This window comes from Prinia subflava, chromosome 6, assembly GCF_021018805.1.
Source record: "Prinia subflava isolate CZ2003 ecotype Zambia chromosome 6, Cam_Psub_1.2, whole genome shotgun sequence".
Taxonomy (NCBI): domain Eukaryota; kingdom Metazoa; phylum Chordata; class Aves; order Passeriformes; family Cisticolidae; genus Prinia; species Prinia subflava.
In genome coordinates, this window is record NC_086252.1 from 13,319,219 (window position 1) to 13,344,126 (window position 24,908).

At 40.2% G+C, this 24,908-nt stretch overlaps 2 protein-coding genes across 8 annotated transcripts; one reads left to right on the forward strand and one right to left on the reverse strand.

Annotated features, from left to right (window-relative positions):
- Nucleotides 1-5,833: 5,833 nt before the first annotated feature.
- Nucleotides 5,834-16,638, reverse strand: FASTKD2 (FAST kinase domains 2). 3 transcript variants are annotated; one of them, XM_063400327.1, is made up of 12 exons: nt 16,519-16,638; nt 15,101-15,867; nt 14,638-14,741; nt 13,159-13,267; nt 11,688-11,811; nt 10,425-10,564; nt 9,969-10,141; nt 9,416-9,579; nt 8,676-8,894; nt 7,645-7,729; nt 6,509-6,623; nt 5,834-6,042 (listed from the first exon to the last, which is right to left on the reverse strand). In XM_063400327.1, exons 2-12 carry the CDS (start codon nt 15,758-15,760, stop codon nt 5,923-5,925), a joined length of 2,013 nt encoding a protein of 670 aa, XP_063256397.1. In that variant the 5' UTR covers nt 15,761-15,867; nt 16,519-16,638; the 3' UTR covers nt 5,834-5,922. The 3 variants fall into 3 exon arrangements, with proteins under 3 accessions (XP_063256397.1, XP_063256399.1, XP_063256398.1); XM_063400329.1 differs by lacking the exon at nt 16,519-16,638 and adding an exon at nt 16,230-16,506; XM_063400328.1 differs by lacking the exon at nt 16,519-16,638 and adding an exon at nt 16,088-16,506.
- On the forward strand, nt 16,616-24,258 carry MDH1B (malate dehydrogenase 1B). Of its 5 annotated transcripts, none has more exons than XM_063400343.1 (9): nt 16,616-16,704; nt 17,252-17,364; nt 18,310-18,444; nt 18,591-18,733; nt 19,388-19,890; nt 20,815-20,956; nt 21,925-22,088; nt 23,289-23,428; nt 24,122-24,258. In XM_063400343.1, the coding sequence occupies exons 1-9, from the start codon at nt 16,683-16,685 to the stop codon at nt 24,176-24,178; spliced, it is 1,419 nt and encodes a 472-aa protein (XP_063256413.1). In that variant the 5' UTR covers nt 16,616-16,682; the 3' UTR covers nt 24,179-24,258. The 5 variants fall into 5 exon arrangements, with proteins under 5 accessions (XP_063256413.1, XP_063256414.1, XP_063256415.1 ...); XM_063400344.1 differs by having other exon boundaries at nt 18,313-18,444; XM_063400345.1 differs by having other exon boundaries at nt 16,673-17,056.
- Nucleotides 24,259-24,908: the final 650 nt, after the last annotated feature.

The window sequence follows — 24,908 nt, forward strand, 5'->3', positions numbered from 1 at the left end:
GGCCAGCAGGGAGCTCAGGTCAGATTCCCCATGTCTCTGACTACTACCTTAGTGTCAGATCATTTTATCTGTTCAGAGTGAGTGGTTTTCATACCTCCATTTTTCTCTTTTTCCCCCTTCAAATGCTAAGTTACTGGGTTCAGCAAATGAGCATCAAACCTACAGCAGAAATTTTGGAAAGTTCTCTTTTTATTCTGCATCAGCAGAAACCAGACCCACCTTCATCCTCCTCAATACTACCTTTTGGGGAGATTACTGCCTTCTGAAAAGAAAGTCTTCGTGCTAACATCAGTGAGGCACTCACCATTTTCTACTGTTCCTTGAGCACAGACTGATACAGAGCAAATCTCCAAACACACATGCACACAAAGTTTTTCTCTCTGCTTTACTTTTCAGCTCTCTGTCATGTTCCTTACACTTATACAGAAGTGGCCCAGACTTAAGATTCATTTAGAAGTTAGCATGTCCTGGAACAAATCATTCATTGGCAAAAAGAAGCATGTTCTAAACCAAGAAATACAAATGTATCATCTTTGCCCGCTTTCTGCCCCACACAATGCAGTGTGCAAGGGGTCTAGGTTTCCTTTGTCTTTTCTGGAGAGTTCTGTGTGTCAAAGGAGCTGCTGTTCTCAAAAACTGATATCTAACAGCTGAGCAATCACAAGGGCAAATGACAACCCACCATTGGTCTTCAATCCATATATTTTTAAAGATTAAATAGTTTTTTATTATGTGAATGACATTTCAAATGTGGGCTCCTCCACGACAGGCCATTGTATATTTCCTGAATCATATCTCATCTGTGTCAGCACAAATCAAGACTTCAGTGGCAATTGCTGATATTTACACCAGCCTCTGTGCAGAGGCCAATTCTCCAGCTGCTCCCTACTGCAGAACGAGAAAACTGCGCTCACTTAACACTTGAAGTTTTCTGAAGTTGTAGAGCCAGCTGTTGCCTCAGCTGGTGTATATTTGCTGTAGTGACTTGACTTTATTCTAAACCAGCTGAGGTGCCATTCCCCCTTTCCCCACAGTCCCCACATACTTCTCCACCTTTTTAAACTGTGATCAATACAGGTGACATCTTATGTGCAGCAGAATCTCTGCCATGAAAATCAAACAGGGAAATACAGAAGATTTTGCAAGTGCCCTTTGTGGGTTGAACTGATAAGAATAAACTATGGCACCCACTCAAGAATCAGGAACATTCAGTAAAAAATGCCCCTGTCTGTAGGCAACGATAGAGTCTCTTACCTATGGCAGTGAAAACTGGAAAGAAATTCTTCTGTTTATTAAAAAATTTTCATCTTGCTTCATAAAGCAAGAGTTTGTCTAGATTTTAATAGGTGCCATGGCAACAATGTTACTGGAGTACTCGCAGAAGCATTTTTGGAGAGAGGAAACAGGATGAAACAAAAAGCTCAGTGATTATCTGTGGACACAAGGACTTTTGCTGCAGACAAACACAAACGCTCCTTCTTATTATTTCTGGGTGGCTATTTACAATTGCCACCACATTCACATATTTTCACTTTATACCGTTGTTACCCAGAAATACTGAAAAAAGGGGGAAAACCTGCTACAACTAGAAGGACTGATTTTAAACATAGTTCAGAATTCCATTATATTTGCATCAGTTGAAAGAGATGAAGAACTACTAAAACCACTGTGGTTACTATAGCAAAAAACCCCAATACCACAAGATTTACATGTTCAGTGAAACCTACACTTAAGCATCATAGTCCCTTTAAAACTATGCATGTCATGACCATCAGATAACTATGGCTCTGGTTTTGTTCTGAAATAACTAATTTCAGCACTTTTCACCTAGGAGTGAATGTTCCGCCTTTTTTGAGCTCTGCAAAACACCTGCAGATCTATTTTAATTCCAATATTCTAGAGTCAGTAAGGAGCTATTGAAACTGGAACCTCGTTCATGCAAGCTTACATGCACTGATATTTGTGTGCAAAGAGAACACCTCAATGTTAACAAATGGCAATATACAATAATACTTCCTGCAATGACCAGAGGCGGGAGGGGGAAGCCAATTAGAGGGAAGATTTAGTATTTTCTTCACTTTACCAATTAACCAGAGCCACATCTCTAGGTCACTGCATACAAAGCATTACTCAACCTGTTGTCCATGCAGAAACTGTTGCAATACCTGAGAAACAGTCTTTAAATCAAGATCCAGTTTATTTAGATTCTGATTTCTTAACAAAAATCACACTCTTGCAATGACCCCTCTTTTCCAGTCACTTATGAATATCATCATTTTGAGATCAAGGAGGAAATTTTAAAGAGAGTTCCTGCTTGTGAAATGAGTGGCCAGAGTAGGCTGAGTTAGGGTTCAAAAGTAGTTTTAAACATGAGGAAATCCAAGCAGGAAAGAACTGCAAATCATCAGGGTCTGCAAATCCAGCTGTTTATGGGGAAAATTTGTTTTTCCAAACACTCTCTGTTCTCATTTTGCATTACTTCACAAAACTTGTTTCATTTTTGCTCAGATGATAGCAGTTTATTTTCTGGTAATGCAAGAACCTTCCTGACCTTTGCACCCCACATCTTTTGCCTGTTTCTTGCTTTCATTTTAGATCTGTTCACACATCCTGTAATGCTTACTATGGATCCTTGGGCCTGTGAAATTTGCCATATAACTTATATTTGTAAATCCTTCTCTCAGTGTTTCCTTTTGATTGCGTGATACCTGACAATGATCTAACCTTGTCACCCCTTTCTATGTATAGCTTTCTGATGACATGGAGATTTCACAAGATGAACAGTATATGCATTGTTCTCAAGGAAAACATTACCAGATAATCCAGGTTTATAATGACATTTTACTGTTTTATAATAAGACAAGATTTATGAATGAAATAATGTCTAACAGTAAGCAGCATGTAAAAACCAGGAATCTTGAAAGGCAGTATTTGTTTCTTTGAGATTGGCAGGACAAATACTGAAGACCAGTATTTCATCGCTCAGAATGAAGGAAAGATGTGCTTCTGCTTTCCTGACTTCTTTGTGGCTCAGGAATAAAATAGAGTGCCTTCCTAAGAGGGTCTGGTCAAATAGATGGTTGCTTTGTGCAGCTGAGTCCCCTGCCTTTAAGTCATAGATACATAATTACTTTAAGCCCTATACTTTCTTTAATAAGCCTTTATTTCACTGAAAATACTCCCTTGCTTCAGCAATTTAGTTTACTTAATGAATTACCTATTTTCATTTCACATGGAGTTGAGAACCTTGGTTTGCTACAGATTCCATACACCCTTGAAATACCTCTCTAGTCAATCAAACATCACAGCAAACGTCTGGGTTCCATCCATTAGTAAGATACATCCATGGGCTGTATGAAATAAAGCCATATACAGCTGCCTTGTTTCTCACTCCTCATTGAGAAACAATTTCCAGCCACTGCACTTATGAAGTGTGCCAAGTGTGAACAAAAGTTAGAAACACACGTTCCTGAATCTGGAGGCAGACTGTGAAAATGGTAGAAAAAGCAGCAGCTTACATCTCCAGTTAGCCTCACTGGCAGATCAGCTAAAATCATTAATTTTGTACCTGTTTGGCCTGAAAAAGGAGCCGGGGGGGGGGGGGGGGTTGGTTGCACCTTTCACACCAAGCACTCCATGCAGTGACTAACCCCATAATTACAGATGCAAAATAATTATTGTTGATCTTCACTGTGAGTGTCCCACTAATTTTAATGATGATTCAGGAGAGGAGAACGGTGTTCTAAATACAGATTGTAATGCACAGAACAAGGGACTACATATTCCTTACTACGTAAGTTAGACACCTGAAAAACGTGAGTTTATTTTCAGCAGACTAGCATTTAGCATATGTAAAGATCCAAGAAACTCACAGCTCTGAAGTCTCTGGCAGCAGCTACAACCTGCTTGGAATTCTGAATCAGTGTAGATGACATAGAAATAACATAAATTATTGAGAGAGCACAGAGCAAGAAACTTTAGTAAGCAAGGTGATCCTTATGGCAGACTACTACACTTCAACACTGCTTGTGTAAGTTTCTACCTACTCACACGATGTTTAAGAAAGAATATATAGCGATTAGCTAGTTTAATAACATGCTGTGCCATTTTGTACCCACTGGTGGTTAGTCCTGTCCAGGCTGCTGGCACCCCTGCCTGAGTTCTGTCCCTGAATTTACACACCTTCCACTGAGGACCTGACTGAAAAGCTCAGGGCAGCTGGAGGACACAGCTCCCCAGCCCAGGCAAGGGCCACAGCTGACACCACAGTACTGGTTTGCAGGTTCCCAGCTTGAATAGCACCCAGTACCTTCTCAAACACAGCTCTGTGTGCTACCTGGCCCTCCAGCACAGACTATTTCAGCCAGGCTCCAGTGCAGGCTGGGACCATGAGTCCAGCTCAGAACAACAGAATGGCACTGACCAGCCTGCTTCACAGACAATGCTTCCTTAGGGTAGAAGACCCAAAAAAGGAGCATAACAAACTTCTCAAGTCAAGCAGATGACCTCTGCTCTGGCTGTTAGGTTTTACAATTTCCTCAAATCTGTTTTTCTGCATGTGCTGCATTTCAGAGACTGAAATGCTGAACAGCTCTCTTTGCTTTTTGTGCTACAGAGAGGTGGCCATGCTGCTTTGGTTGCACTGCTTCCTTCATAAATATTCGTATTTTATCTACATGTTCCACAAAAAGTTAGGCAGTGAATTTTTCTAACCCTATTGTTTCTTTCCACCTCATCTCATTACTGTAATACCTTTTTGTATCATCATTGTAGTACCTTAACCATGTGTCCATGCTACTTCAGAAAGACAAAGAACACAGTGCTTGTAGCTTAGCAAGTGAAGCAAGGGCACCACGGTTAGGTAGCACACAGTCACTGTAGAAAGTATCACTGTTTCCCTGCTTCCCCTCATACCCACGGGCCTGTGACTGTGCTACAGCAAAATTGTGAGTGAAGATCTGATAACACCACAGAAACAAGCAAGCTGTTAGCAACTTGAGCAACTCCAGGAGATCAAAATTCATTTTATCAGTTACACATTACCAAGAACAGAAAAGAAGTATCAGTTCTCTCTGCTCCTGCCTATCAAAGGTCCACAGCTGCTTTGCAGTTCTAGAGCTCTGCCAACATAATCAATTGCACCACTACATAACAGGTCGGTGGAGATGCATCACAGGGTGTAGTGAACAAATCTGAGTATTGCAACACCTCTTTGAATAGTTGTGGAGCTCCTAATATCAGAAACAGGGAGGAGTCAGCTTATAAAGACACAGCAGATCTGTGTTCTTGCAGTTAGAAGCATCAAAATCTATTACAGTAGCAGTATGGTTCAAAGCAAAGGGTTCAAAAGAAAAAGCACACAGCAAACAGGACCATTACTGGCCTAAACTTCTGAAAACTGAGCAAATTGATTTTTTCAGAAAGTTTCCACATGACAGGCTCTTTTAATATACCACTTAGGCTTGGTTATTTACTGATTTACCATATATAGTTCTGCATAAAGAACTATACAGTTGAGGGGAAATCCTTCTAGTGCCTAGTTGCAGGCCAGGTTCCAACAGCACTTGAAACAGTTACATCTTTTCCCTGGCTTAGCTCAGGAGAAGAGAGAAGTTTGACTAAGGGCACACAGGAGCAGAAGCAAAGTCCGGATTAAATTAAGATACTGTATTGCTGTCTCTGACAGCAATAGATGTCAGAGTGCTTTTTGGATCAATTATTTCCTTCCACTAAAGAAAATCTGCTCCCACTTTACAAAAGAAAGCCCCCACTATCAACAGGCAGTGGTCATTTCACAACCTTTTCTTACTCAGTAACATGATGGAGCAGGCAGTTGTGTATAAAACTATTTATTTCTTCTGTTGAAATCCTTACAGTAATTACAGAAGAAAAAATCAGGAGACCCCAAACTCTTAGTTTATTTTAATTATTATCCTGCAAAGTTGCTTCAGGAGAAGAGAAAGCATCTTCTGAATAAATTTTTCTTTTCAAAAACTCAACCGCATCTTTATTTTTCATTTCCTGAAACTTCTTGTTCTGGATCTGTAAGAAAGTAAAAGGACAAGGTACATTACTTCTATTCTCCAAACTACCCTGTCCTACAAACCAAGCACTCAGCAATGAGAAGGCCACAGAAAGTTGCTGTATTCTGAAAACAAGTTCACTTGAATCACTGAGTCTATAAAAATCAGGGAAATAAGCCAAAGACACATAGGTTTCTCAGGTACAAAGCAATTTGTGACTTGACTTTTTTCTCCTCAACTATTTATTTACTGATAATGGTAAGCAGTCACTTGTCTTTTAGAGTTGCTCTCTCTTTTCTCCCTAGTGAGGGCACCACTACCGTCTAACTAGAAATGAGAAATGATACACAATTACCACTCTGGAGAAAGCCCACCATTCCTGGTGAACCCTCCTGCTTTGAAGAAAAAGGCCTGATCTAACAAACCTTCTCATCACTGTGCTGCTAACAGGACTAACACAGAGACAGTACCAGGGCTCTTCTCACCAGAATCACATGATAGCCCAGTTTATTGAGATGCCGCTTCTTCATCGCCAGCTTCCCCTGGGGGTGTGTTGTACCCAGACAGAAGGCAGACATAGGAGCAAACAGAAAAGCCAACCTGCAACCAAGGAAAGTAGGGAATACTTCACTGTACAAATGCAGAATAATCATTTGTAAGACAATGATTCAATGATGTCCATTAACACCGCAGAATATACATGTGTCTTTCTGGTAGGCAAAAATATTGGAACTGCACAAATTTCATTATCCTCTTCCTTCTTCAGGTTTAAGTAATTTACACTCTTTTCCTCCATGAGCTTCACACAAGTACCAGCATCTACACAAATACCTACAGCAGAATTATGTACTTAGATCTCCAGTTCTCCCACAATGAGATCATTCAACATTCTCCATTAATTTGACAGATTCTGTATTTACTTTGATCCTTTGTTAATGATATTCAGAATCAGTCACTTCCTGCCATAATAACCTAGTTGGAAGGGTGAGGAAAGCTGAATGCCTTGGAACACTGAGTTTCTGTTACACAATCCACTAGCTCTCCTTTTATCAAAAAGAAAACTGTACAAAATACATTGCTGTGCAGTGATCCAGCACATAAATGTTAAGTATTACCCAGTTCTGCTAAAGCATTACTTAAATGATGTATGTCCTGCTTCAGTTACTGAGAGGTCAGTCTTTTACACAAGATTAAATTAATCACCTAAAATTTGGATATGATGATCCTTTTTATTTAAATTATACTTCAGTAGCTGAATTAATTGCCGTAACATATCACTGAGATGTAAATCTTTGAGACTTGAGAAAATAATTGAATGTTTAATCAGACAAACACTTTTTAAAAAATTGCTACCTGCATTCATTACAAGAGTATCACATCTCTATCATTCCTGCCTCCTTCCCTGAACTGTTAAGTGTTAATCTCTGTTAGAAGAAGGTATCAGGCTGGATGAATTGTTGCTCTACACTGGCATGGCAACTTTTAGGTAGTCCAGTGAGTACAAATAACAACTGAGTTATCTACTTTGCTTCTGCAAATTAGTGAACCAACGAAGTAACTGGATGGGATACATGCGAATGAAACTAGCATGGTAGAAAAAATATGCAGTAAAAAAAGACACCTCTGAACACGCGCGTCAGGAGGATCATCTGTTGCAGCTATGGGGAGCACTTTCTTTCTGTCTGAATCCATTCTGATTTCAAAATCTGAAAACAAAACGACAAAACATTTAACTCTGCAAGAGGTTAAAATTCATGTTGTCATTTGAACCCGTTAATTGTTCAAATTGTTTTCAGATGAACAGCTCATTTGAAAAAGTTAATAGACACCATCACTGGACTGTTTCTAATTGCTGTTCTCTAATAATTCAATTATTACTGATAGTTTTTCCCTCCCTGCAAAGAATATAAAGTTATAGCTTGCCCATCTCAAGAAAAAAAAAAATTTGTTTCTGGAAACTGCAGATTTAATTTTATGGAGTGAAATCATCATGTAAAGAAACTACTTTTGACCGCAGTCTGTCATGCCTACTCAGATTTTCCCACAATCCAATTCCTCACTAGAAATATTTAGAAATAAAATTATTACTAGTACAGAAAAACTGGTAAGGTGGGTGGCTGGAACAAAAAACAAAACCAAAACAAACAAAACCGAAACCAAACAAAAAAGGCAGTATCAAAACATAAGAGAAACCAAAAGAAGTCATATCCAATTTCATAAATGAAAGTAGAGCCTCAATCTTAGCCAGAAATTCAGAGAAGAAACAAGAGAACAAAAGAGAACAGAAGAAGAAAAAAGGCAGCTGCTGTTTGGCTTTGTTTCTAACACAATTTGGTATTAACATGTCAACTCTCTCAAAGTGGGCCACATTAGATTTATGTACAATTAACATCTGTTTGTTGATGCCTGAAAAGAAGTCCAAAGCAGTTTTGTAAACAAGAGAAATTATAAAAGTTTTAGTAAACGGACTGAAAAACTTCAACAGAAGCATCATTAAAAGTAGATTCACCAATCAATGACATCATTTGTTAAAAGTCTTCCAAGTGTTAAACTCTTAATCACTTGCACCGTATGCAAATTTATTACCATCTTTTTATTTTGGGGATTATAAATCCATATTAAAAATAATACGAAAGCAATATTGCTTCATACCAATATGATATCCATATGGCAGCCGAACATTTTGCCAAAACATCTTCTTATCTCCCAGAAGTTCTAACAGTGCCTCCTGAGCCTTTCTGAGATTAAGAGATACTAATGAGGACAAATTCTCAGTCAGCACAAATGCAGGCTTTGTGAACGAAGGGCTGTCAAGTTCCATACATGTCTTCACACAGCGAAGCATTGCCGTGTTTTCTTCTTTAGGATCATCTGAAAAAGGATACAAAAAATATTACATACAATATATTATCCCACAGAATTTTTCATTTTATTATCATTTATAGCACATAAATAGCAAATTCTACTTGTTATAGCACAGCAAATTCCACTTGACTACTCTACTAGCTGTACAAAATTGTAATGTAGAAACCACATTCTCCTACAAACCATTCCAAGGACCTTATTGTAACTCAGAGTATTCCAAATCCCACTTTTACTCATGACTCCAGGTACAAAAGTTAGTTTGCAAAAGGTTAAAACTTCCCATGTTTAAGTGCACACCTGCTGTTAAACTGTTGCCACCATGGGGCTCAAGGCAATAAGCCTGATTCCCTAGTGCAGACCCAGATCACTCGGATCACCATCACCAATTAGCTTTGTCTTGAGGGTTTCAAATTTAATATTAATCATGCTTGTTCTTTAATTTCTAATCTTCTAACACAATTACAATAAATTACATACACAGGCAGACATCCTGTTTAAAACAAGAACATGACAAAGTAAGGTCTGACCTGACAGTATAAGTTCATCCTTGCTGTCCTTTTGCAGCAGCTCATCAAGTGCATGGTGGGGAATATATCCTAAGATGCCAAGTGCATACACTGCCTTCAGCAGTTCTGTGTTGGAAATCTGAGGCAGGCACTTATTCAAGCAGCTGTGAAGAGTCTCAAAAAACCTTTTCCAAAAGGAGAAGTACACAATCTAAGTACACAAATAAGGCTACACAAAATACATATTTCAAACAAAAATACAACTTAGAAATCTTTATTATCTTGTATAGTTGTATTTTGTGTTATCTGTCATTAGGGTTTGATTCTTATTTTGAGGATACAGCTACCTATCAACAGATTGAGTAGCCTGATCAGTCTAGAACCAGGTTGGCCTTTCAATTAGAGAAAAAAATATCATATTTAGAAAAAATACGAAAAGACACAGCAATTTACCTTACAGATGAATGAAACAGGATTATGAGCTCTTTCACAAATAAAATTAAATACTAGTTGCCCTACATCACTCTGTAATGACTACGTAATGTATTATCAGGCACTCTAAATGAAAACCTACAGATGTGTTTGGACTCTGGGAACATGGTTGAGTCGTGAATACACTCGAAGAACAGTCAAGAGGTTTTTCAAGTTGAGAAAATCAGGGTCTTCTGTCACCTTCTCAGCAAAAATATCCAGCAACTCAGTAGGCTGAAAGCCAAGTGTCTCACAGGAAGAGAGAAAAAGGATAATCTAAAAAAGAAAGACAGTTTTATGAGTCAAGAAAACCAGTGAAGTTGATCCTACCTGTTGACTTCATAGAAGACATTTCTAATGAAAGCAAAATTTTCAAAACTTTTTTTTCTTTACTTATCAATAAATAGAACAGCATTTTAAAAATGTAACTATCAACTTCATCAGATTGGTATTCATATTTGTTCTTCAAAGATCAAGCACATGCACGAGGAAAGGTAAGATGGAAGCATCAAATACTCTAATAGTACCACTACAAATTATTTGGTCTCAAAAAATTTACCTGTCTTTTGTCCCAGAGGTAGGCAGTAGAATTAACATAGTCTGCTAATGCTGAAAACAGTTTTACATTACGGTACAGGAGAGTGTGACAAGCTTCCAGAATGAGAATTAACTGCCGAAATGGAACATCATGTACATTTTCTGTAAAAGATCAAAGAAAGAAAAATGATAAAAAGCAATGGGAGCCATAGGTTGGAGACATTAAGACACTGTGGGAACAGTTTGCTTAAGTCTGGAGGAGGGGAAAAATATGATAAGAAACTGTGGAAAACTGTGACTAGCTAGGCAAAGCTCAGCTGAGCTAAAACACATTAAGAAACCAAGAGACAGAAGAAACCAAACTGAGCCAGAATCAAGCTACAACACATTAATCAGCAAAAGGGGACAAATTAACAAAATAAGTAAGAAGGTTGTGTTCCCAGGATGTCTTCTGTTCTGGGATTTTTCATTTGCAGCATGCACTAAAAAAAGCTGAAGAAAGTCACTGCTCCTTCTGTGTATGCCACCTGGCCTGTGTGCTGAGTGTGGTGAAAGGCCCATGGGAGAAGCCACGATTGCAATTAATCGTTGTGTCCTAACATATATGAATGACCAGGACAAATAAAAACTGTACAAGCAACCTCAATGTTTCTGGGTAATTTCTATTTAGAATGCTATTTTGCTATCTAATGCGTTTTGAGACAAAAATGCTTACGTACTTTAAGCATGAATCAACACATACTGACCACATACACTTAAGCAATGTATTGGAAAGGTACAGAGAGATGAAAGCATTAGCTTTCATTTAATATTTTTATGGGCTACAGCATGAGGTTAATTATTAAGCAGTACTCAATAATTAAATCCAGTAATCAAGGAAATGCTATTTTCCCTTTAGTTTACCAACTAATCACGCTAAGTCACCAATCCATCCTGTAAGTTGTCAATTTCCAATTCAGATTTGTTAGAAAATTTTATTTGAAATCTCTTTTCCTTGCTAAAATTAAATTATTTTTCCTAAATCCTGGGTACAGAAAAATGTAAAGAAAAATATGTAATTCAGATAAATTTTAAGAAGGGCAGACATGATAACAGCTATTTGCTTTTATTATTGATCAGTAATTTTCTGTCCTGGTGCTTGTCAAATGGCTCCACATAACTATAATATCCTGTAAAACAAAGATGTTTCCTGAGTTTTAAAGGAAATCAGAAAAGGGAGATGAGACAATAATTAGGAAGAATTTGGTATAAGGAAGGGAAATTTAATTAACATATTTTTTCTTACCCTGGATCTTTTTACTGCAGGAATTCAGGATTGGAAGGGAACAATAATTCATTGCAGCAAGAGCCAAAAACATACGCAGAGCATTCAGAAAAGTCAAACCGTCTAGTTCTCTCAGAACTGCCATCTAAAGTGAACCAGAGTTTATTAAATCCTTCATTCTTCAGGTGCATTATCATTGCTTTCTGGTGAAGACATTATCACCAAAACTTTCCCAAAATCCTTAGTTCAGATTTATATGAAAGAAAAAGAAGCAAAAAAACAGTAAAAGCATATAATAACTACTGTCAATTTCTTAATACACAATTATAGCATGTTAAGTGCTCTAGAGATGTGTCACTACGCAAGTTTCCAGCAATTTGACTTTATGTGGTTATCTTAAAAGAAAAAAGTCTCAGTAAAGGTCATTTCCAAATACTGTGAATATACATCTACCAACCTTAAGAAAGCAGCAGAAATAAAAGAGACACAGTTAACTTAAAAGTTCATAGTAGTGCAATTATGGGTTTGCATGTGCATGAAAGCTGTAAGCCTCCAAAGTGATTCAACAGTATGTGAGTGGCCTGTATTTTATACAAACACCCAGCTACAAATGTGGACTGAGGCAGAGAAGGTCGGCTCTGGAGCCAGAAAGGAGATTTCATTTATCAAAACCAACATTAGATTGATATAAATGACAGTAAAAATGAAACTACAAATTATATTAGCTGTTAAAATACAGTATTTTTACTGTACACGTATCAGAGGTTAAATACAAAATGTATCTATGATAAGAAATTGCCCTGTAAAAAAATAGCACCCTGTGGGCTCAGAAAATTAAGTGCTCCCTTTGGTTAACAAGTGCAACTGTTATTTTCCTCTCAGTTTTATGATGTTTCATGAATGCTATTAAACCCTCTGATGTCAGAGCCCTTCAGCTGTGATGAAAACACTGGCAGACCCTGTTTGAAAGAAGGTTTCCAAATGGGTTTTGAAATCAGGGGACAAAAGCCAGTACCCCCCCACCCTAAAACTTAGAGCCTGCTCCCAGCCACTGTACTTCCCGGGGGCCTATGACATAGACAATAAAACATACCATGAGCTTGGGGAGTTCTGGCACCTCACGCTCACCAGTCCTGCCCTGTACAGTTACTGGACGCAGCTACATCACAGACCAGTTTTCTGTCACCTCACCTTCAGTCACAGGCTGGGCAAGGGAATCAGGAAACAGCCTGTAAGCACTTCTATGAAACACCACGTGGCCAACCCAAAGAGGTGAGGGCACTGCTGGTTTACTGCCTCAATCCCTTTTGTTACCAGCCTCCAAATAAAAGTTCTTTCTACAGATACAGCTGGTCTATGATGCCTATATCAAATACAGTTACTCTTCTATTACATTTCTCTTTCAGTGTCTGCAAAGAACCATACACAATTTATAAATGATGCAAGTGCACAGGCTTTGTGACAGTAAAAATGAGCTTCCAACTAACTTTACCTCTAATTTCTTTTTCAGAAAAACTGGAGCATCTTTTCCCAGGCATTTCATCAGGTTTTGCAGAATAAAGATGTCTCTGATACTTGAAATGCGCTGCTCCACTAGTAACCTGATGGAGAAACACACAAGAGCTCTCCTCATTTCAGCAGAAACAGGTAAATACCCCCATTCTTCTTCACTCATGTACCCCCCAAGCTAAAGTTGTAATTCCCTGCTCCTCTCCCATCTCCTTTTTTTTGAAATGCTGACTTTACGTGACATAGATATTATACACATGGAAACAATTATAAATGCTTTCTTAATGTTAATCCTGATAGATGAACGTTGTTGCTTATACACGTAACAGCAGGGGCACCTGACCAGGCTGCACACGTGACAGTGCAAATATGAGTGCTGTTAAGCCTCAAGGCATTAACACCCTTCTGCAGAAAAAGAAAATTGCACATTTTTATCTTTAAATCATCGATGTGCAGGCAAGTTCTGAAACAGGAAACTCAGGAACGGACATAACAACAACTGGATGCAAGTGAGGAATAAAACCAAACAGTGCTGTGGGCCGAACAGAAGGAGGTAACACGGAGATCACATGCACAAGATGAAGGGAGACTCCTAGCACCTCCTTTTCTGGCTCTGTGGGTGGTACTGTAATTGTTATGTCTGAACCACCTTTAAATATACCTGCACAGGTAAACATACCTACAAAAATACGAAGTGTCACTTTCTAAGGCAGCACACTGGTCTGAAATTCATCCCTGCAAATGGGCCAGAGCTCCAGACATCAGACAGAAAACTGCAGACACAACTACTGCTTTCCACCAACTTTTAGGATCTGTGTATCTGCGCTTCCAGGAGAACCTGGTTTTTGGGTATCCACTTTCTCAAAGCAGAATGTAACACAGGGTCAAAAGCACTAATCCATGGCAAGTTTTGTGATAGCTTCAGTAAAATCAGTCTCATGGGAGTGAGCAGATTGGTTACACACATAAATTGCACGGGCCCAGAAAAAAAAGCCAAAGTTATTCAGATAAATCACTACACAGAGGGACTTGCTGGACACAACTAGCCTTCATCTGAATTTTCACTTACTAAACTGTAAGAAAATATTCCCGGGCTATTAAGCAATGTTTTTCATCATGAAAAATCAGACAGATCCCTAAGGAAGATAGTCACATTACCTCCTGTCTGCATACAGATGAAAGAGGGATAGATAATGTGAAGAGACTTTATCAACATCACAAAAAACCTACAAAAATCTCCTACAGACCAGTCTAGCACCCTTTACCACTGGAAGCCTTCCTCCTTGAAACTGCAAAGACAGTGCCAAAATTCACTAACACAGCTCTTATCTCATGTGATCATTTAAATCCTAAAACCACAGAACGTATTTTTTGTGCAGACATACCCTTGATGATTCCTAACAGACATGCATTCAAACAACATTTAAATATGAAGGACACGTGAAAGATATATTTTTCTCACTGTAATCCAGCTTGAAGAGCGCTCACATTCTTGTCTTTATCCATCCGTGCTAAAGTAGTTGCCAAAACTGAAATACATCGGTTATTAAGTTGATTGAGCTTCTCCTGTTAAAAATGTGGACAATGTTGGATTACTTCAAACCAGTAAAAGCTTCAGAAAAGAAAAACTGACTCCTTTTAATCTTTTTCCCCTCAAAAGTCAATTTTTTAGCTTTAATTCTGCAGAACCCACAAGGTCTCATCAGTCAAAATTAGTTGATTTGGAAGAGACTTCTCTCTTTTAAGTCTGAAACCAAGCAGTGGTTTCAAAAGCTAAGGAAATTAGAAGCACACACAAACGAATTGTGGGAACTGTTTCCATGGAACATCAGACTAAATCAGGGATGTAATCCAACTCTCTCTGATGCTTCCCAGACTTACCCACCAGTAAATCAGCCCAAATTTAGAAGGATTGTCGTACTTACTTGGCACACTCTCACCAAGGTCTGGACTAGGAGCGTGTTCTGCGGCACGCCAAGGTTCACCAGGGCGTGCAGGCTGAACACCAGGTCGCCGCGCGTCATCCTGCGCGCCTCGCGCAGCAGCTGCTGGCACAGCTTCACGAAAGCCGGGTGCTCGAAGATCAGCTGCCTCTCGTAGCGCTGCTGCTCCTCAGACAGGTTCTTGAAGAGCCTCCAGGCCATGGTTAGAGCGTTTGTGTAGTGCTTAATGGAAACAGCCGCCCCTGAAATCAAGTCCAGCGCATCGCAAGGACAGGTGCACTTCTGGAGACTGGTGAAGAACGGGTCGCTGTGATCCCCTCCATCCTTCGGTTTGAAGCTCCCAGAATCATCCAACTTTTCAACTTCCACGGAGCTCTGGGAAGCCTTCTCACTCACCAAAGCCTCTGCACCTGTGCTGTAAACATCTATCTTTTGTGATAGAAATCGAAGAGATGATCCATGCGGAGAAGGCAAAATATTTAAAAGTAATTTCCTGAAGTTCACATTTCCTAAGGGATCCTTGTATCTGCCAATCCATAAAATGTGTTTTCTTGTTGTGGCTGAAGATTTGGGAGCGAGCACAGAACTGTACCTATGCACACATCTAACAATATTTAACAAGTAACTTATTTTATTATTCATTTCTGCTAATGTCTCATGAATAGATTTGAAATGCCAACTCAAAGTAAGGGATCCGATGACATTCTACCAGTGGAAACGGTTCTGGAGAAACTGCAAAGATCACTCATCTGTAAAAACAATTGAAAGTTACGGATTAGTTACCATACTTTCAATTCCCACAGCTTCAATTGCCGAATCCGCACATTTTTACAGGAAGGGAGATTTGGTAAAAGATCCCCGGAAAATGGTTCGCAGAGAGACTTTTATTTGGTCTCCTAGACTTCAGTCAAACATCTCAGCACAAGGACAGCCCGAGCATCAACTCTTGCTTCCTCCTTGCTGCTCTACCTGAGAGCTCTGCCGGGAAGCCGAGTCTTTCCCTAAAGGACGTTTCTCCAGGCACACGCGTCTCCCACAGGGCTCTGGGGGCTCTCTGCAGACCTTCAGCAGCGGGTAAGGGGATCCCTCCCGCCAGCCTGTCCCAGCCTGCCTGCCATCCCACGGGAAAGCCGCCTCCAGGTCACACACGCGGGCGCTCGCTCTCCCGGCGCCGGGGAGAAGCCGCTGGGTTTCGGGATCACTTCCTGCTGGCCCTGGGAGGGCTGCCCAGCAGGGCGGGACAGTACACGGGGACAGAGGTCTTTCGGCGGCTCCGGAGCTGCTCGGGGCACGCGGGAGGGACGGCGGGGATGGCGCCGGCCGGGCCGGGCCGGGCCGGGCCGGGCCGGGCAGGGCAGGGCAGGGCAGGGCAGGGCCGGGGCAGCGGCGGCCGCTGTTACCTCGCACGCGGCGCCGCCGTGACACCGCGCCCGCTGCGCCGCGCCGCGCCGCGAGCTCCCGGCGGGCCGCGCGAGACGGACGGCGCGTGCTGAGGGACAAACTGCCGCGGCGCGCGGCGCGTTGCTCAGCAACGCCAAGGCGGCCGTTGGAGGGCGGCGCGAGCATGGCCAAGTTCGTGGTGGCGGGTGAGGGAGGACCGGGACCCGGGCGGGGCAGCCCCGGCGGCGGCACCTTGTACCGAGACCCGGCACCCGGGCGGGGCAGCCCCGGCGGCGGCACCTTGTACCGAGACCCGGCACCCGGGCGGGGCAGCCCCGGCGGCGGCACCTTGTACCGAGACCCGGCACCCGGGCGGGGCAGCCCCGGCGGCAGCGGCACGCTGTACCGGGCGCCGGGCGGGGCAGCTCGTCGTGCTTGCACCAGTCGCCCCTCTCTGCGGGCTCAGCCCCTGCCCATGTCTGTGGCTCTCTGGGAGCCGTGTCCGCACGGCGCGCAGCCTCAGCCGGTCCCGGGTCAGCGTTCCCTCTCATCCCGTCGGTGAGGCGTCAGCGTCTCTGCTGCTGTCCCCCCAGGACTGGCCTCCTTTGCCCCTTGGGCGCTGGCTCGGGAGTCTGTTTCACCTGCAGAATTGCCCTTCCTTAGCTGGCTCACATTAAACAAGGTTTGGTCTTTTAAGCCCCTTTCAGTAAATGACCAAGTCATCTCATTATGCTGCTGTTGGTATGTTCACAGGTAAGGCAAACTGTCCTTACTATGCCAAAGCTGAACTCCTGGCTGACTATCTCCAGACTAACTTGCCCAACTTCAGGGTTCACAAGATTACTCAGCATCCTGACGAATGGGAGGTAAGGGATTGTAAGTCAGGTCGCTGGCAGGTGCCCCAGTGCTCTACAAACCGAGAAATGTGCTTATCTGTAGTGTTTCTTCTTCTATTAGCGGTTTGCTGTGTGGATAGGGATGCTGCAGAAGGAGCTTTGCTATGAGAGCCAGCCAGAGGAAAGGTTACAATGTTTTGAGCAACTGACATGCTGAGTTTTACCACAGAACACGGGCACAAAGTGTGAACCAGCCTAAAGCTTTATTATATCAAGAAAAAGTTCAAGGTGGTTTTGCTTGGTTGGGTTTCTGTTTTTTCTTCTTTTTTCTCTTTTTTTTTAAATTGTTGTTTTGTTTTGTTTTAAAGTATAAATGGCTGTTCAGCCTGTAAATCTTTTGCTCACTGATATTATATATACCTTCTGAGTTGTTACTTGTCAAGAGCCTTTGTGGCATTCAAGGGCTTTGAATTACAGTGGAAGTATGAAGTTAAATATCACATATTTGTTTACAGTGTGGATGGGTCTGAGTAGTTATGCTGTATACATGCTGTACAAGGCTCTAAAAAAACCTGCAGTCTTACTCCATGAGATAGGCAGTATTATGGTATTTATTACCTTGTATATTTTGCTTGACACCTCCACCAAGTAACTCAAACAGTTAAGTGGAAAGGAATCTTGGCCCTACTTACCTTCCGTGGCTGAGTAAGAATCCTCAGATAAGTTGCTGCTTCACAACACTGTTGTCTTCTCTACCACTAAGACAACTAAATCAAGACCTTGAGGTGAGCTATCCCAGTGTATCATCATACCTTGCTTTGTGTTATTCCCCCATTTTGTACCCACTGGTACATAAATTCTGAAGCACCTTCTAATTATATGTTGAGAGGAAATAGTAAGAATGCTTGTAGCTGTAACGTTTAAATGTTGTCAAATGTGACGTATTAAAACATCTGGTGGGGATGTTTACATCAGCAGTGGCTTCACGACATTTGTGAAACAAATGGATGGGAACACAGACAATGTCCTATCATTTGGAGAGAACTGTTGGACCGTGGAGGGAAGGGTCAGCTTCTGGGAGGACTTAATGATTTTCTGGAATATGCTCAGGTAATAAGCTGCCTTTAATGCTGTAAGCCCATGTTTTACAGTGTTGTTCCTTTTTCCTCCTTCAAATGTAAAATAAAGCTATTGTTAAAGTTACCTTGATGGGTTTGGGCTGCCATTTGATTAGAGATCATACTTTTTGTTCTTAGCAATATTATGGCATCACTTCAATGATGCTGAGTGAGGAAATGTTAGCCATTGCTGAGGAGAACCTGCAGGCACATCTTGAAATTGTGAAAGAGGATGAAGAGATTAAAAGTCTTGTCAAGCCTATGCAGATCTGGATCACCAGGTGAGACTAGAGAGAGTTATCTGTGAACTTTTATTTAGTTCAGAAGAATGCACTTTTTCCTATCACATGTAACCGATGTAATCATGTGAAGTTAAACCAAAGACCTGTAATTTGATTACTTGGCTTGGGTTCTGCACCCCTTACTATAAGCAACTCAGAAATAATTTATACTTTTATTACATTTTACACCAGTTCAAATGAGGAGTATGAACAGGCATCATTTAGAACTCAGATCAGTTTAGAGAAAAGCAAGTAGTTGCAAAATAAGCTAGAAATTTTATGGTGCAACCATCTTGCATTAAATGTTGTTGGAAATATTAGAGTAAGTAAAGTCACTTGCAGCTTTACCTTTAGAAATTCTTGTGTTTCTAGTGGTCCTTGTAGAGCACCTTAAAAAACTGTGGTTCTATAAAGACATCAATTTTTAAGTGATGGCATTGACTGAAATGCACAGGATGCAGAAGCCTTCAAATGGAAGGAGGACTCAACTGTTTTCATTCTTAACCTGTTAAAATAATGAAAAGAACAGGATCCAAGCTAATAGTATCTTTAAATGTAATCAAATACAAAATGAACACCTTTGTGTTTATGTAATACTTCCAAACATCAGTGGTTCATTGTTAACTGCAGCTTTTCTACATGCTCTCTTACCAGTGCATCAGTTCCAATCTGTTATCATCTGATCCCTCTGCTGGCAAATGGAGAAGTGTTTGGGATGACCACAGAAATCAGTATCCATTTGCTTGACACTGACCAGTTTAAGGACATTCTTCACGGTATTGTAATGGAAGCTGAAGATATGGCATTCCCACTTCTCCGCAGTATTTCAGAGCACACACAGATAGATCAGGCTTTTATTGATGCTGATATTATCATTGTTCTTGATGATGTCCTCTTAAACCTTGAAGTCCAAGCCCATGAGAACTACATCAGAGAAGTGAGTGAGATCTGCCAAGTGTATGCTCCCTTGATTGAGAAGAATGCCAAGAGTGAGGTCAAAGTCATTTCATCAGGAAAAACCTTTGCAAATCTTAAGGCAACAATGTTAAGGACATATGGCCCATCCATTAGGCCTGAAAATATTATTGCCATCTCGACATCCTGGGAAAGTGCAGCTAAAGCCATGCTGGCCAGGAAGCTGAATATGAACACAACAGGTGAATGTTTATGTACCATTTGGGGAATTCAGCACACCTTGGGAGTATGTGTTTCATTCCAGGACCCTGTTGATGTGCATGCAGAAATGCACAGCAGTGCACCCACTGAATTTCTCGGCTGTACAGAATGCCAGAGTCTCTTTTGTGTGCTCTGAGATGCAGCCCTGCCACTCTGGTGTGTATTTCATGCTGGAAATATGCTAAGGAAAACAATTGTTTTGCAGATTGGGAACTAGGACTTCAAGATTGCATTTGCGCTCTGTAGTCCATTGTTATTTTGGAGCTGTGAATAAACATGACAACATACTGCTGTGCAGATTATGAGAGTAAAGTAGAACTGGGTTGTAGTATTATTTTGAGGTTAATTAAGTTTCATTTTCAGGTCAATTGTTATAGCTTCATTATATTTGCACAGTTCTGCACTGCATAGCAAAGGTGTGCTCTGACAGTCTGCTCAGCATCAGGATTCTGTAAGTGTTGCATAGCTAGAACTGGCCATTGATGACAAGTCTAGATAATTTGCAGCCTAATAAACTAGAAAATAGCTTATCAGTCGATATTTGAGAAAATCTTTTTGCACCGAAGCTGGTAGATTTTTAAAATAATTTTTTTATTGTTTATATATTTGTTTTTACAGGATTTTAAAAGGAACATTGTTGTGTGTTTGCAATATGATTGGTTACTGTTTTAGAGTTAAATATCCACTAGATTTTGACTATTATTTATAGTAACATGATATAAATTAAAACTCCTTTTCCAGCTTGTGATGAGGTTTCATATATTACAGAGAACTTGGTTGCATTTTTCAGATCAAACAATTTCTGCTAGCAAGGCAGGGCACAGATTTGAATAATTCATTTTGAAAAGGATTTCTGAAGCCCGTTTTTCTAAAAGTATTTGTCTCTTCACTTTCCTTTGTTACAGGAGTTAAAGATGTGATTGTTTGGGGCAATATTTCTGGGTCTAACTACATTGATTTATCACATGCAAAACTTTATGGATATGACTGTGCTATTTGGGGCCCTCCTAATTTTCAACGTCCTTTGTTGAATATGATTTATGATAGGTACAGTACAGATTTATTTCTTTCAAGTAAAATTAAATAACTGCTTGTAATCCATGTTTATCTCAATTGTGTAGTAAAACATCAAGAAAGACTTTTGTTTTCAAGATTTGTCTTTACTGACTGGCACTGTACGTAAAGGAAAACACAAGCTGAGATACTCCATCTGCAAAAGTAGGGTAGTTCGTAGTGCTGGGCATAGTTCTGACTCTCCTGCCAACTCTGTTTATAACTATACTTTTCCTACATTTTCAGTGGGTTTCTCTTATATCATGAGCAGTTTATAAGATGTAATGGAAGACCAGGTGGTGACTTAGATGTCTAGTTTGCATGAGGGAACTTTGAAATAGTATTAAACAGATATTTGTACCTGAATTACATGGATTAGGCCTGAGCAGACTCATGTTGGCAGTTTCCCAAAAGAGATGATTTGTTAATATATGTGAAAAGGATACCTGGCAGCTAGATAGCTTTCTGTGGAATGAACAGCAGCAGAGAAAGGGTGGGAGCAGTGAGAGGGCAGCAGATGTGACGTACACCCGGGCCTGGCTATCTGGAGCTCCCACTCTGGTCTAGACTTGGCATTTACTGGAGAGCAGACATTTCTATGTTCTAGGCTTGCCTTGAGCCTCACACAGGCAGACTGGTTCATGGCTGGGTTCTTACCTAAGACAGTAATATATAAATTACTTATAAAATATTTAATTACATATAAAATATAAATTACAATAATAATAGATGTTATGGCTTGAGGAAATGCCCTAACTTTCATAGGAAAATAGAGCTTGTTACTTTTTAAGCTACTTTTTGTTAGACCTTTTTTTCCTCTGTCTGTAAAAATGCCTTGCTTTCAGCAGTGAAGTTTGAGGAAGTTTAGTTTTCAGGTTTAGTTCTCTTTTTTCTCTAGGAAACTACTCTTCCTGCAGTGATCTTAGTTTTTCACCCTTTTTTCTCCATGTGTTTGCTGGCAGTGAATGGATCCATTCAGAACTCCAGTCTGCACAGAGTACACTGAGTTCCCGGGTGTCCCGTTGCACAGGAATGTTACCTGCTCACGGGGTGGCCACGGTACTGCGGTACTGGTACCATGGCTCTCCTCCTGAGGAGATCATTTCTCTGGGAGTACTGAGTAAAGGTAAAGCTGCTTTTCCTTCACATATGCTCTTGTAGCTTTGCCTTGCATATAATAGCTTTCCCCTCTCTATTAATTAAATTATTAATTATATAATTAAATAATTAAATTATTAATTATATTTAATTATTTCCCCTCTCTATTGATTAAAAATGTTATTTTTAATCAATATTTTTCATTTAATAAAAACTTGTAGAACAAATCATGTGCGGCTAAGAGTTTGTTTCATCATAAAAACTTCCAAATCTAACAGAGCTTGTGATAGTGCTCACTTTTTACAGGCATCTCTTAGGTTAATATTGTCTTTTGAATATGATCTTTTAGTCTTTTAGTTTAAGTGCTTTTCTGATGTATTGTTTGGTGCAAGAACTCTTTAGAGTTCTTAGAGGCTAGACTATGAAAGTGTGTTTTTCTTGTGTACCTATGTATACCAATAAATGGAATATTTCACAGCAGCCATTTAACCCTTATGAAATAAATATGTTTCCGCTTTTTTTAAGATGTACAGTCAATACAGCAATAGTGTTATTACAACACAGGAAAGGCATCTGTTGGAGATGGTGGTCCAGATGTGGTCCACAGGAGGGCCACACAAAATGATCACAGGGATGAACGCTTCTCTTGTGAAAACAGGCTTGAAAGAGTTGAGGTTGTTCAGCTTGGAGAAGAAAAGGCTCTGGAGAAACCTTATAACACCTTTCAGTGCTTGAAAGTTCTTATAAGAAAGATGGGGACAAACGTTTTAGCAGGACTTGTTGCAACAGGACCAGGGTAATAGATTTAAAGTGAAGGAGGGTCAATTTAGATTAGATGTAATTACGTTTTTTATAGTGAATGTGGTAAGACAATGGAACAGAGAAATGGGAGACACTTCAACCCTGGAAACATTCAAGGTCAAGTTGGATGGGGCTCAGACACCTTTGAAGATGTCTCTGCCCATGGAAGGAGGGTTGAACTAGAGACTTTTAAAGGTGCCTTGCAGCCCAAACCCATCTGATGCTATGATTCATGTACGTCTAACTAAAATACAGAGTTACAGTAAAAGGGACATTCTTTTTTGAACTGTAGATTGAAAAAGGCAGTCCCCATTTATAATGAGATCTTGCAGTTGTAGACTTTTGCAAGTCTGTAGGACTTAATGTTGACACTGGTGAGCGTGTTATCAGAGATAATGTATTTGTCATTTTTCCCCCTCTTCTTCAGGTCAGTTTTGCGTTCCTGAGGGAATTATCTTCTCTATGCCAGTGAGGTTCCAGGATGGTAACTGGGAAGTCATGACAGAATTAGAAACAAATGAAACGACCCAAAAAATTCTGGAACGCTTATCCCATGAGCTGGTTCAGGTGAGGATTTCTTGCGTCTCGTGTATGCCCATTCTGCCACCTATGGGCACATTGTGATACAGCTCTGAATACAGAGACCTTTAAGTGTTAGATGTACAAAATGCACACATGCACACATGCATGGTAAAGACCGGGTATTTATAAGGGAAAGGTAAAATTTGTGTATTGAAATGAACAGATAACTGTTCTTCTGCCCAAAAAAGATGATAAAATAAGTTTACCTATGTAAGTGTAGAATTTGTACTCCAAAGTTCCGCAGGCTTTGTGCAAAACAGAAATATTGCCTTTCGTTTAATGTTTCTACATTCTATGCTGATTTTGCTTATGTGGTATTCAGAGCATTTCTATGCTAGAAGACATATCTTTTGGCATTTTTATGGCTGTGACTCCCCATGAATGAAGGCCAGACCTTACTAGAATTAGGGATTTTTCAGAAAATAGAAAATTATTGAACACTATTTTCATCATGAACTTCTTGTCACTTAGTAAGAAAAAATTAATTTATTTGTACTATTGAAATATTTTAAAAGACTGGTCTCAAACTCTGCGTTGTAGCTTTAATCAGATTTGTGATCTTCAGTCGTACTAGTAATGTGTAAGAATTATTTTCTTTTAATGTATTTTAGGTTTGTGCTAGAAATTAGAGCAGATTAAAAGAAGGGTGGTATTAAAAGTGTTTTTTCTTCCATTTAGGAAAAGCTCGTTGCACTAAAGGAAATAAACGAAATGCAGCCATATGAAGCTGAATAGAAACTCCACATCTTCTCCCAAGTGTTTCTCTGCTGCTTTTCCTATTTAATTTGCTTTTCAAATTAAAAAGTCTTTTTCTCTGTCCTCATTCATAAAAACAAGAATAGATAAACACTAAAGCATGTTTTAGTTTTGTTTTTTCACTTTTTTCTCTATTTTCAGTTTGTGAAATTCCTGCACTTTTCAAATGTTCTTGCCATTTCTTTCTGATTTTCATTTCCACAGACCTTTTTCCTACTTTGTTTTCTTTCTTCCTTCAGATTCTTTCCAGTACTTTTATATCAGCCCTTCCTGTGCTATGAGCTGTTCTTCTTCATTAAGGATAGGCTGAAGAATGGGGAAACTATTTGGAGTTAGATGCCCAGAGCCTCTAGTGAAGCACAAAGCCTTTTGCTTATCCATGATTATTTCTTGGGAAAGGACTAAAGACGCAATAAGATATCCTTGATGAATGCAGAATTTAATTATTTGGCTAATCATGACCTTGTTTAATCCAGACAGGGAATTCCCAATTAGACAAGAGTGTCCTTCCCTGTCTGCCTTCTGTTTGTATGGCACTGCTGTTCTGTAGGGGTGTGCCGCTCCTCTCGTGTCAGCGTTAAATGTTAAGCAGAGGCCCTCCCACTGCAGTGATGTGTTTACTTGTGGCCTTCTCGTGTTACATCAGTATCAGGTGTTCCAGTATTCCCAAAATGTCCTGCTTTGTCTCTTTGCAGGTAGAAGTTTTTTG

What these genes read in the sequence shown, in the direction of transcription:
- MDH1B (XM_063400340.1), top strand. Translation starts at nt 17,209, where the DNA reads ATGACCAAGTCATCTCATTATGCTGCTGTTGGTATGTTCACAGGTAAG. An exon ending in GCTGAATATGAACACAACAG is followed by an intron (nt 19,891 to 20,814) that starts GTGAATGTTTAT and finishes CCTTTGTTACAG; the next exon opens with GAGTTAAAGATGTGATTGTT. An exon ending in TTGAATATGATTTATGATAG is followed by an intron (nt 20,957 to 21,924) that starts GTACAGTACAGA and finishes GTTTGCTGGCAG; the next exon opens with TGAATGGATCCATTCAGAAC.
- FASTKD2 (XM_063400327.1), bottom strand. Translation starts at nt 15,760, where the DNA reads ATGAATAATAAAATAAGTTACTTGTTAAATATTGTTAGATGTGTGCAT. An exon ending in CCTTGGTGAGAGTGTGCCAA is followed by an intron (nt 14,742 to 15,100) that starts GTAAGTACGACA and finishes CATTTTTAACAG; the next exon opens with GAGAAGCTCAATCAACTTAA. An exon ending in GCTCTTCAAGCTGGATTACA is followed by an intron (nt 13,268 to 14,637) that starts GTGAGAAAAATA and finishes TTTCTCCATCAG; the next exon opens with GTTACTAGTGGAGCAGCGCA.